This window comes from Oncorhynchus mykiss, chromosome 23 (genome assembly GCF_057628025.1).
Source record: "Oncorhynchus mykiss isolate SJ-2025 chromosome 23, ASM5762802v1, whole genome shotgun sequence".
Classification (NCBI taxonomy): Eukaryota; Metazoa; Chordata; class Actinopteri; order Salmoniformes; family Salmonidae; genus Oncorhynchus; species Oncorhynchus mykiss.
Genome location: NC_143044.1, coordinates 38473173 through 38485645, shown reverse-complemented (window position 1 = coordinate 38485645; position 12473 = coordinate 38473173). Strand labels below are relative to the sequence as shown.

At 42.3% G+C, this 12473-nt stretch overlaps 1 protein-coding gene across 1 annotated transcript in view; it reads right to left on the bottom strand.

Annotated features, from left to right (window-relative positions):
- Window positions 1-283: 283 nt before the first annotated feature.
- The window catches only part of LOC110502891 (calcineurin-like phosphoesterase domain containing 1), a 38680-nt gene continuing 26490 nt past the window's right edge, over window positions 284-12473 (bottom strand). The window contains exon 5 of the mRNA XM_021581238.3: window positions 284-1466. Within this exon, the coding sequence (XP_021436913.1) occupies window positions 1240-1466 (227 nt within the window). The 3' untranslated portion in view covers window positions 284-1239. The remainder of the gene's footprint in view (window positions 1467-12473) is intronic.

The following is a 12473-nucleotide window of genomic DNA, read 5'->3' as shown; positions in this document are numbered from 1 at the left end:
GAACAGCTAACATGTAGCGTTGTATCACGTGCAACTAGAGTTGACAATTTTAATTGGCTAAGGCACATTTTAAGATGCAGAAAAACTTGTTCGCAAGGATGGACCCGATGTGTTTAGGGGGTCTGGGACACAGACCGGCCTGATCAATAGACACACAGTATAAGACCTCTATTGGGAGGGGATGGGTAGGTGCACTGAGGAGAGGAAGGTGCAAAACAGTTTGTGTAGCTCTTATGGACAGATGATCAACAATTCAGCAACATCACTTACATAATCATTGCAATAGTTTAAATCAATGTTTATTCATTTAAAAAAACCAACAGAACATGACATTTAGTTGTAGTGCGACTAAAGAAACTAAACTAATGGAATCCTCCTGACCATACCCCAACTTAAGTACTAAATCAATTCACAAATCTAATATAACAAATTCTCAATGAGGTCAAGAAGATATCAAATACATAGTAGGGAACATCACATTCACAGACAGGATGTTGCTGTAAACTGAAGAGTTGTTGATCCCATTACAGTGTTTTCATTGCAGAGGTCATCATGTTGTTGTTGGCCCACCCATCACCACCATCAGGCCTGTTCAACGAGGACAACTGCTGTTGCCATGACAATTTGTTGCGTCAAGGATTGGGTGAGTGGGGTTGAAAATATTCATACAGGGCAACAGAGAGTCGTTTCAGGGCTATAGAGTCATACTAGTACCCGTTGTCAGTAAAGACATTCAGTGCTGCTGCAACTTGACTAGACAAACATTATTCCCCCCAAGCTTGATATAAAAAAGACATGACTAAAACAGGACATGCTCATTGGATTAGTTTGCACAATGAGTGTTACAGACAGTGTCTTTGTAGACCTTAGAGATAGTCATAACTAGGATATTCTTGACAAGAGTAACTTATGACAACAGTAGAACAGATGTTTTTCTTCTTCTCTGGAGTAAGGTAAATCCAGCACATTCTGCGACTGATGACCTTGTACAATACAATGGGTTGGTGCTTATTCACAGTAGACTACAGGTCTTAAGATGATTGACAGACTTCCTCTCCACCGTCTGGTGTTCTGAGCCTGTATTAAGAGTCAGAGTAGCAGTACTGATGTAGGATCAGTTTAGCCTTTTAAATCATAAGGAATAAAAAGAGGGACCTAGATCAGCACTTCTCTCCTGAGATGCTTCATGAATCAGGCCCTGGTATTCTGTTCCTGTGTGTCCCCTCTTCTCTGATTGGCTCAGGCCTGCAGTAGTTTCCTGAGGTCCTCGTCCATGCCCCGCCCACTGAGCTGCTCCAGGCTGTGGTAGCGATGGATGACCTGGTCGGCGGTCACTACCACCACCCTGACCCCGTGGGTGTCCTCTCCCAGCTGGCAGCCTATAGCGGAGCTCACCACCATGTCCAGGCCATTGTGGAACCCCCCCGCATTACGGTGGTAGTGGCCGGAGAACACCGCCTTCACTCCTACACAACACACAGCAAGAGAGAGAGTGTGAGGAGGAGGCTTACAACAACACAATACGAGAGAGAAGGAGTAAGAGGAGGAGTAAGAGGAGGAGTAAGAAGAGGAGTAAGAGGAGGAGAAAGAGGAGGAGTAAGAGGAGGAGTAAGAAGAGGAGTAAGAGGAGTAAGAGGAGGAGTAAGAAGAGGAGTAAGAGGAGGAGTAAGAGGAGGAGTAAGAAGAGGAGTAAGAGGAGGAGTAAGAGGAGGAGTAAGAGGAGGAGTAAGAAGAGGAGTAAGAGGAGGAGTAAGAGGAGGAGTAAGAAGAGGAGTAAGAGGAGGAGTAAGAGGAGGAGTAAGAGGAGGAGTAAGAAGAGGAGTAAGAGGAGGAGTAAGAAGAGGAGTAAGAGGAGGAGTAAGAGGAGGAGTAAGAAGAGGGTTATCAAAGCTTTTTGACTCACCAGACCCATTACAGTGCCTTGCGAAAGTATTCGGCCCCCTTGAACTTTGCGACCTTTTGCCACATTTCAGGCTTCAAACATAAAGATATAAAACTGTATTTTTTTGTGAAGAATAAACAACAAGTGGGACACAATCATGAAATGGAACAACATTTATTGGATATTTCAAACTTTTTGAACAAATCAAAAACTGAAAAATTGGGCGTGCAAAATTATTCAGCCCCTTTACTTTCAGTGCAGCAAACTCTCTCCAGAAGTTCAGTGAGGATCTCTGAATGATCCAATGTTGACCTAAATGACTAATGATGATAAATACAATCCACCTGTGTGTAATCAAGTCTCCGTATAAATGCACCTGCACTGTGATAGTCTCAGAGGTCCGTCAAAAGCGCAGAGAGTATCATGAAGAACAAGGAACACACCAGGCAGGTCCGAGATACTGTTGTGAAGAAGTTTAAAGCCGGATTTGGATACAAAAAGATTTCCCAAGCTTTAAACATCCCAAGGAGCACTGTGCAAGCGATAATATTGAAATGGAAGGAGTATCAGACCACTGCAAATCTACCAAGACCTGGCCGTCCCTCTAAACTTTCAGCTCATACAAGGAGAAGACTGATCAGAGATGCAGCCAAGAGGCCCATGATCACTCTGGATGAACTGCAGAGATCTACAGCTGAGGTGGGAGACTCTGTCCATAGGACAACAATCAGTCGTATATTGCACAAATCTGGCCTTTATGGAAGAGTGGCAAGAAGAAAGCCATTTCTTAAAGATATCCATAAAAAGTGTCGTTTAAAGTTTGCCACAAGCCACCTGGGAGACACACCAAACATGTGGAAGAAGGTGCTCTAGTCAGATGAAACCAAAATTGAACTTTTTGGCAACAATGCAAACCGTTATGTTTGGCGTAAAAGCAACACAGCTGAACACACCATCCCCACTGTCAAACATGGTGGTGGCAGCATCATGGTTTGGGCCTGCTTTTCTTCAGCAGGGACAGGGAAGATGGTTAAAATTGATGGGAAGATGGATGGAGCCAAATACAGGACCATTCTGGAAGAAAACCTGATGGGGTCTGAAAAAGACTGAGACTGGGACGGAGATTTGTCTTCCAACAAGACAATGATCCAAAACATAAAGCAAAATCTACAATGGAATGGTTCAAAAATAAACATATCCAGGTGTTAGAATGGCCAAGTCAAAGTCCAGACCTGAATCCAATCGAGAATCTGTGGAAAGAACTGAAAACTGCTGTTCACAAATGCTCTCCATCCAACCTCACTGAGCTCGAGCTGTTTTGCAAGGAGGAATGGGAAAAAATGTCAGTCTCTCGATGTGCAAAACTGATAGAGACATACCCCAAGCGACTTACAGCTGTAATCGCAGCAAAAGGTGGCGCTACAAAGTATTAACTTAAGGGGGCTGAATAATTTTGCACGCCCAATTTTTCAGTTTTTGATTTGTTAAAAAAGTTTGAAATATCCAATAAATGTCGTTCCACTTCATGATTGTGTCCCACTTGTTGTTGATTCTTCACAAAAAAATACAGTTTTATATCTTTATGTTTGAAGCCTGAAATGTGGCAAAAGGTCGCAAAGTTCAAGGGGGCCGAATACTTTCGCAAGGCACTGTATGTCCAGCCACAATATTGGGGTTTCGTCCCAAAAAACAGCAACCCCAGAAAGTGACGGTATTGTAATAATCAATTTGTATTGATTAACCTTAAGTGACATGTGACCATATGGTGTCGGTGTCTGTTGGGTTTGTTGGAGAAAGACGGTTCTGTTTTCTACACAGCTCCAGTCTGCATATACAGAGCTAAATGTAACATAGGCAAACTGTCCCTGATCTGCATACAACAGCAATATATTCATATTAGCTCAATATAATTGCATAATGAGATCATTGCCATATCTGTCAGATAGACTGAAAACAAAAGCCTGAGGGAGGGGGGAGGAGAGAAAAATGAGAGGGAGATAGATGGGAATGAGAGAAACTGAACTCATTTTTTGAATAGTTTGTAAAAATGTAGAAACTTTTCAGGGGCTTTTTACTTTTCAATTTCTTTTCCATCACAATCGTTGTGTAATAACATATTAACACATGTAATAACGCATTCACTGACTGTTGTCTGCCTGTGGCCTAACCATGCAATTTTGGCTTGAAATCTGTGTCCTAACCTCCCCCTCTCCCTGTTTCTTGTATATACTAACTGCACTGGAAACCGCCCCGCACAGGTGGCTGACTAAGATAACATACACACTGAAACTCATAAACAGACACACACTCAAACCATCTTTGGGATGGGCTCCAAAGACAAAGAACTCTGTCGAGAACCAATGGGATACTGACACCAGGCTGGAGGGGACTGTCTATCACCTACAAGCAACCTACCAGAAGCCAGGACTACCAGAATCTACCTACGTCATTTCAATGTATAAAATGAACTGCACATCATGTGTCAGGTCTCTTCTTCCGATAGTTCCCTAAGAGCTAGAGGAACGGGGCCGCGCAGCACGCTTTGCCAGATATCATTACTCTTGAATAAACGGCCTTTACTATACCTTATCCGCCTTGTCCAGAGTCTCAACTTGGTCACGTTTCTCATGTATCTATTCATCAACAATTGATTTCTATCGGTGTTTCTGCAGGGCTCGGTTTCTCCTGAGAAATAGAAGGCACTGAACTGATTTCACACTCACACTGGTTGGCCAAGCAAGCCCCTGAATGAGAAGTGCAAATTAGTAATTATCCTTTTGCGGATGTGTGTGCGTGTTCCACTGTGAGTTCACTCTAGGTTTTGGCAGACAGAGGAAGTAAGATGTTTCGTTTCTAACAGTAGCGGGGTAGTTAGACTTCTACCCGCTTGCTGCCATTCCTCAATACACAACACATGCCAAGGATATAATTAAAACGGGCAAAAGCTGGCAACGAAGAAACTAAATTCCTGTCCACAGTACACATGAACACGACTCATGTCCTGGAAATCCATCCAATCCTCAACACTAAAATAACATCAAGAAACCCCTGGAGTTGCTTTTCAAGAAAACCCTTTTTCGCCCCCTGATCAGCAACATTCAGATTCTACACATAATGGGTGCACCATTGAATAATTAATCTAATATAGATGGAAGTTGATAAACATTTTTTTGCAGGCTAAATTCATTTGCTATCAAAACCCAGAGGCTATTCTACTAGCGTTACATAGTTATGCCAATGCACTCATCAACATATCAACCAGCAAACTCATTTTCACGTGGATACATTTTACACTTCATACTAACTATGTTATTTATTTAAAAGTTTAAATTCGTTAGTCCGTCGAGCCCTCTCCCGCTAGAATAAACGACATGCATCTTCTAGCGATCTATTGATCACAAAGTGAGCGATGACAGGGCAACGCAGCAAAGAGGAAGAGGCGAAGTGAGAAGTTTCACTCTCGCCAAAATCTGTCCAAAAACGCTCTATTAGTTTCTATGACGTATTTTAGACCTAAGCTTGTCGCCTGCCTTCCCGCCTTTGGGACGACTCCCATTGTAAGGGCGGATACATGAGTATCTTCTAATTATATACAGATCTCGGATTGCAGTGGAATTTCTTTTCGGAGGGAAAGAACATAATGCTCGTAAATTTGCACGTCCATGTAATGTAAAGAAAAACACAATTCCTAGGTTTCCTGTCGGGGCCAGGCAGTGATGCCAAAGTGAGTGACTCGTCTCATCAGTTAATAGGCAGGTTTCCATTGACTCAGGTTTTTTCAACATTTTTTGCAAACATTTTTTTTATTGCGACCGATGTAATGGAAACGACAGACATATGAGACATTTTCTAAAGATCCACAACATTTTTATCCATTGATTTGTCTTTTGTCAAATAATTGATTGTGATAAATGAAGATTGCTGAATAATTTTGAAAGTACGCAGCCAGGCACGTGATGTAATCACGTTCCAAATGTAATTACATTTTTTCCAACTATAATCATTGTTTCTTTGCAGGACAAGGACTTTCAAAAATTCCTGAATTGCTTCGCTGGTTGGCTGGCAAGTTTCATCATCCAAGTGGCGCAGCGGCCTAAAACACTGTATCTCGGTGCTTGAAGCGCCACTACAGACACCCTAGTTCGAATCCAGGCTGTATCACAACCGGCCATAATGGGAGTCCCATAGGGTGGTGCACAATTTGCCCTGCGTCGTCTGGGGTTGGCCGGTGTAGGCCGTCATTGTAAATAAGAATTTGTTCTTAACTGACTTGCCTAGTTAAATAAAAAAAACATCCGATCTACATGAGTGCAAATGTATGTAAATACAGTGCATTCAAAAAGTATTCAGACTTCTTCCACATTGTTACTTTACAGCCTTATTATAAAATTGATTAAATGACCCCCCCCCCCCCCCTCAATCTACACATAATGACAAAACAAAAACTGTTTTTTAGAAATGTTTGCAAATGTATAAAAAATATATATATAAAACTGAAATATTATATTTACATAGGTATTCAGACCCTTTACTCAGTACTTTGTTTAAGCACCTTCTTCAGGATGTCTTCTTCAGGATGACACTGCAAGCTTGGCACACCTGTATTTGGGGAGTTTCTCCCATTCTTCTCTGCGGATCCTCTCAAGCTCTGTCAGGTTGGATGGGGAGCGTCGCTGCACAACTATTTTCAGGTCTCTCCAGAGATGTTCGATCGGGTTCAAGTCTGGGCTCTGGCTGGGCCACTCAAGTACATGCACTTTCCCAGAAGTCACTCCTGCGTTGTCTTGGCTGTGTGCTTAGGCTCGTTGTCCTGTTGGAAGGTGAACTTTGCTCAGGAGCAGGTTTTCATCAAGGATCTCTCTGTACTTTGCTCCGTTCATCATTCCCTCAATCCAGACTAGTCTCACAGTCCCTACCGCTGAAAAACATCCCCACAGCATGATGCTGCCACCACCATGCTTCTCCGTAGGGATGGTGCCAGGTTTCCTCCAGACGTAACGCTTGGCATTCAGGCCAAAGAGTTCAATCTTGGTTTCTACAGACCAGAGAATCTGCCTTTCATGTGCCTTTTACTGAGGTGTGGCTTCCTTCTGGTCACTCTACTATAAAGACCTGATTGGTGGAGTGCTGGAGAGATGGTTGTCCTTCTGGAAGGTTTTCCCATCTCCAGGGAGGAACTCTGGAGCTCTGTCAGAGTGACCATTGGGTTCTTGATCACCTCCCTGACCAAGGCTCTTCGCCACTGGTTGCTCAGTTTGGCCGGGCAGCCAGCTCTAGGAAGGGTCTTGGTGGTTCCATATTTCTTCCATTTAATAATGATGGAGGCCACCTTGTTCTTGGGGACCTTCAATGCTGAAGAAATGTTTTGGTACCTTCCCCAGATCTGTGCCGTGACATAATCCTGTCTCGGAGCTCGGCGGACAATTCCTTCGACCTCATGGCTTGATTGTTGCTCTGACATGCACTGTCAACTGTGGTACCTTACATAGACAGGTGTGTGCCTTTCCAAATCATGTTTGATGTCATTATGGGGTAATGTGTGTAGATTGATGAGAGCAGGAAAAACAATTTAATCAATTTTAGAATAAGGCTAACATAACACAATGTGGAAAAAGTCAAGGAGTCGGAATACTTTCCGGTGTGTGTGTGTGTGTGTGTGTGTGTGTGTGTGTGTGTGTGTGTGTGTGTGTGTGTGTGAGAGAGCAAATGATGGAGTGAGTGTGTGTAGGACCCTGTGAGTGTACATAGAGACAGTGCAAAAATAAGAATAAAATACAAGGGTCAACTTAGTCCGTGTAGCCATTTAGTTAGCTATTTAACAGTCTTATGGCATGGGGAAATGAAGCTGTTCAGGAGCCTGTTGGTGTCAGACTTGATGAACCGCTTGCCGTGCGGAAGCAGAGAGAACAGCTTGGGTGGGATTGTAGTCTAATGATTTTCTGGGCCTTCCTTTCACACCGATTGACCCCATTCTGAGGTCCTGGATGGCAGGGAGCTCGGTCCCAGTCATTCGAGGAAGATGGTGAATCATCACTGCAGGAACAGTAGGTAGTAGAGAGCCTCATTCTGTCTCAAATATGATAATTAGGGCCCTCACGGAATCCAGGCATTAAAACATAATTCAACAATATAAAAAACATTTGACTTTAGCAGGGAATCAACTAAATGATTTAATTAATTCAATTTGCAGAAGTTTATCATAAGACATGAACAGAATGCATCAGTGATTCGTATTTGCTGTGTGTGTGTGCAGTGTGGGAGTCTACCACTTTGTGTAGCCATTAGCGATGATGCTAATGAAAAGTCTTGTGGTAGATGGAAAGCTTTCCCAAAAACCTTCTCAATTAAATGTTAACTACGAAGTAGCCTATACTTATCTGGCAGAATAATATCATGATTATTTTAATCAATCAAGATGGTAGAGTTTGCAAAACAAATACCCTACAAATGTGGAGAAAAAAAAACACTTGCTAGATGCACACTAGAATTGAAGGGTAACTACTAACCTTTCTGCAAACCCTTAAAAGATTAAGAAAATACAAACCACAGCAACAATGATGTAAGCATCAGAGGGAAAAAACAGAATTATCAGGAGGAAAAATAAGAGGAAGTAAACCAACAAGACGAAAGAAAAGTTACTTTTTTAAACGAGTAGGTTTCCTCTGAGGACCATCACAGTAGAGAGAGAGAGAGAGAGAGAGAGAGAGAGAGAGAGAGAGAGAGAGAGAGAGAGGGAGAGAGGGAGGGAGAGAGGGAGGGAGAGAGAGAGCAGTAAGCTACTAATTACAGCTGGCAACCAGCCAGCCCAGTCTAAATCAGCCCTACATCTTTCTTTCTCCCGCTCCCATTTTGATGTCCTACCTCGGGGTTTATTCAGGAGAGTGAGACAGAGCAGTTCAGAATGTTCTGATTTAAATACATGTATTGTTTGACTCTTTGTTGTTAGGGAACCGAAGGACCTCTATCCAGTGCATGTCTATCTGCAGGGGGCACAGCAGGACAGGAACTGTGCCTAACCTGCCTAATGCTTGAAGGGTGAGGAGGGTGTCACAATCTGTGGGTTCTGCTATCAAACCGTACACAATCATCCTATCATTTCTGATAACACGAGTTGAGATCTCTACGTACCCCAGAATGAAAAGTAAAAGCTATTAATGTTATGATGAAATCATCCTAAATTCATTTGAATACATCAGTGTTACAGTCATGAAAAAAGCTCATGAAACCAAATGAGAATGATTTATCAAACAAACACAAATAACATAAAACAAGCCATGTCACTTAGCACTTTTGTTCTTCACCAATTGAGCTAAAACCATTTGTCAATGTTGAGGAGTAGTCAGCCTATTCTGCTCCTCTTGATAGCGTGGTGAAGCTTCAGGATTAATCGGTAGTGATCACTTAACAGCCAGTGTTACTGGCTCATTCATATCTCCAGCTAGAGTCAGGCCTGCTGGGAGTCCAAATGGAAAAATGAGATGAGAAACATCTACACACTCTGTCTGCACTCACAAGTGGTATCAGTCACTAGCTCTAATGTCCTAATGTAGTCTGTTTCCCTCAGAAGTTCTACCTGACCACACCATTAAAAGGATTGGATAAATAAGTGATCCAACCTGTTCAGTACTGCTCCAGAGCACTCAGGACCTCAGAATGGGGTGAAGGTTCTCTCTCTAGACTCTCCCTTAGCCTCCCACTCTCACTCCCAACAGAGCTGTCATTGACACATCTGTAAGACTGCGGTGTGCGTGTGAATGTGTGTGCATTTATACCCTTTGTGTGTGTGGTAGAGGGCGGGTGTCAGAGTATTGGACTAGAAATAATTCATCATGAAAGCGTGTCTAGTTGTAGATAATTAGCATGACCGAGGGAAATAGAAAATTTAAGTAGCTAGCATGTGGATTTTCATCTATGGCCTGTGCCTGAAAGATCCATCACTCTCATCATATCTCTCTTATTGCGTCCCAACTGGCACCATAATCCCTATATAGAGCACTGCCTTGTACCATTTCATGATGAAATGTATTTCTATATATAGGGAATAGGGTGCCATTTGGAACGTGGCCTCTATCTCAGGATCCCGTTCCAATGTCCTCACCCTACACATACTACTACTGTGTTGTGTGTTACTGTGGTGTGGGGGTAGATCAGAGGTGCACAGCTTCAGTCCCGCTGTTTTCTGGTCTTTTATCCCGAGACTGATTCCTAGATGATTTCTGATTTCTACTCTTTAAATCGCTTGTTCTGTTATGTCTTAATTTCTTGTCCTTTTTAAAAATGGTGTGTTATTGTGTTGCTAGGTATTGCTGCACTGTTGGAGCTGGAAACACAAGCCTTTCGCTGCACCTGCAATTACATCTGCAAAACTGTGTATGCAAAAAATAAACTTTGATTTGACATCAGTAACATCCACGAAATGCTGGTGAAAAAGATTTCCACCTGCCTGGGAGACCAGATATGTACGTTCTCCACTCTCAGTAACATCAATAGAGCGCCAGAGAGAAATTAAAAACCAGTTAATATATCTGAAGGGGCAATATATCAATCATGAATACTAAATCATCAGACATGAATGGAAAAACACATGATTCATCTTGGTCGTAGTAGTATTCACATTGTCAATTCACATGCTTGACAATACAAAAGAAACATGGATACAACTAAAAGCTTACATCATATTATACACAGTTAAAGGGATACTGCGAGCAACGCTACCATACCTGTAGACTTCGTCATTGCGCTAAGGCTAATTAGCATTGGCTTGTGAAACTACCCCTAACTTCCTACACACTGCACGCAGAGACATAACAATGGTATCCATGAGTTCCTCGGACTCTGTGGAAGTAGAAGGGGCTACATGCCAGAATCTGGCATTATCCCTTTAAGTGTCCCCATTCTGAGAACAGGAGGAACAACAATGCTCATGTATCTATAAATGCCCTTTCAATAGAAATTACTTCAGAGTCCGAAACAATACTGTAGAGACAACCTTCATCTTCCCCGGTCCGTAAACACACAGAAACCTCCTTCACCTAAATTAAACAGTGAGGGTATATGGGCGTGCAACAAGTTACACATACAGATTGCAAAATAGTTGGGAAGAGATTTTTGATGTTCCGATTCCATGGTACAGGGTGTATGAGTTGATATATAAAACACAAGATTCAAGACTTTGTGCTTTTCAGCTAAAATTATTATACAGAATTCTTGCCACCAACAAAATGTTGAATATTCGGGGCATACAATCATCGAAGCTCTGTAGATTTTGTTGTGAGAATACAGAATCAATAGACCATTTATTTTGGTATTGCCCTCAGGTAGCCTGTTTCTGGTCTCAGGTTCAGGAATGGCTGAAAAGGCATAGCATTGATCTAAAATTGACCCTAGTATTAGTACTGTTAGGAGATCTCAAGAGACCTGGTCAGTCAATTACTAATACACTAATACTCTTAGTAAAATAATTTATATTCCACTCGCAATCTGTGGATCCTATTCGATTAGATTGATTGAAAATGTACGTTAAACATTACAGCATAGTTGAAAGATATGTGTTGCGTAGAAACCCGAAGTGGATGGCCAGCAGAGATAGATGGGATGGGCTGAGGGAAGCTGGGGGTTGGGATGTGGAATTGGAGAAAAGTGGGAGTGGAGTTGCTGTGCGGGAGATTGACCAACATTCTAAGATTTAAAAATGTTTTTTAAAGTCAAAATAAAACATAATAAAAAGTATGTTTGAATGACACTAAGTGGCAGTGTTTTTACAACTAATGCTGGTTTGCCTGAGGCTGATGCCGTGCAGGTCTTTATACACATGCATATACATACACACTCATTCAAATAAACACATACAAGAACACACACATACATGTAATAGTGCCAGACATGCACACAAACATATACAGTTGGCATCGCTGCTATGATTTTAGTTGTCCGTGATGTCCTTTGTTTTAAATTATTGTTGTTTGCTGCTTTCTTGTCTTTTCCTTTTTTATCTTCAGTTCATTCTCTTGCTTGTTGGTGCATTGGGGGGTTCTTGGGGGTGGGGAATGGAATTGTATTTTCTAAAATGTTCTTCTTGAGGGGGGGGACTGTTGGAGGGGTCTCGAATGGTTGAGGGATAGCTATTGGGGAACTGTGGGAGGGGGGGGGGGGGACTTGGAGGGTTCGGATTCACGTTTTTTTTGGCCTGGTGGGAGATCTGTCAACGTGCCCTTGAGCAGGGCTTGACCCTGGATGCTTCGGTGTGTCGCTCTGAATGGGAGTCTGTTGGATGAATGGTATGGTGTAGTTGTTGAGCGGCTTCACTGCAAGTATATTTTATCACCAACCGCCATCTCTGTTCCCAAGGCTTTACACCTCCTCACTCCTCTCAGGCTTAAAACAAGGGGGTTAAAGTCTTATCTCCTAATCAAATCCCTGGGGATAATAAAAGAGCTCTGCACACCTGGATTGTACATTATTTGCAATCTAAAATTCTTCAACAAACAACTTGACACAGAGCTTGATCATAGCTAGACAGTCATTTTTAAGCTAAGTAAAAACTGTAACTAGGCCACTCAGGAACATTCAATGTCTTCTTGATAAGCAACTC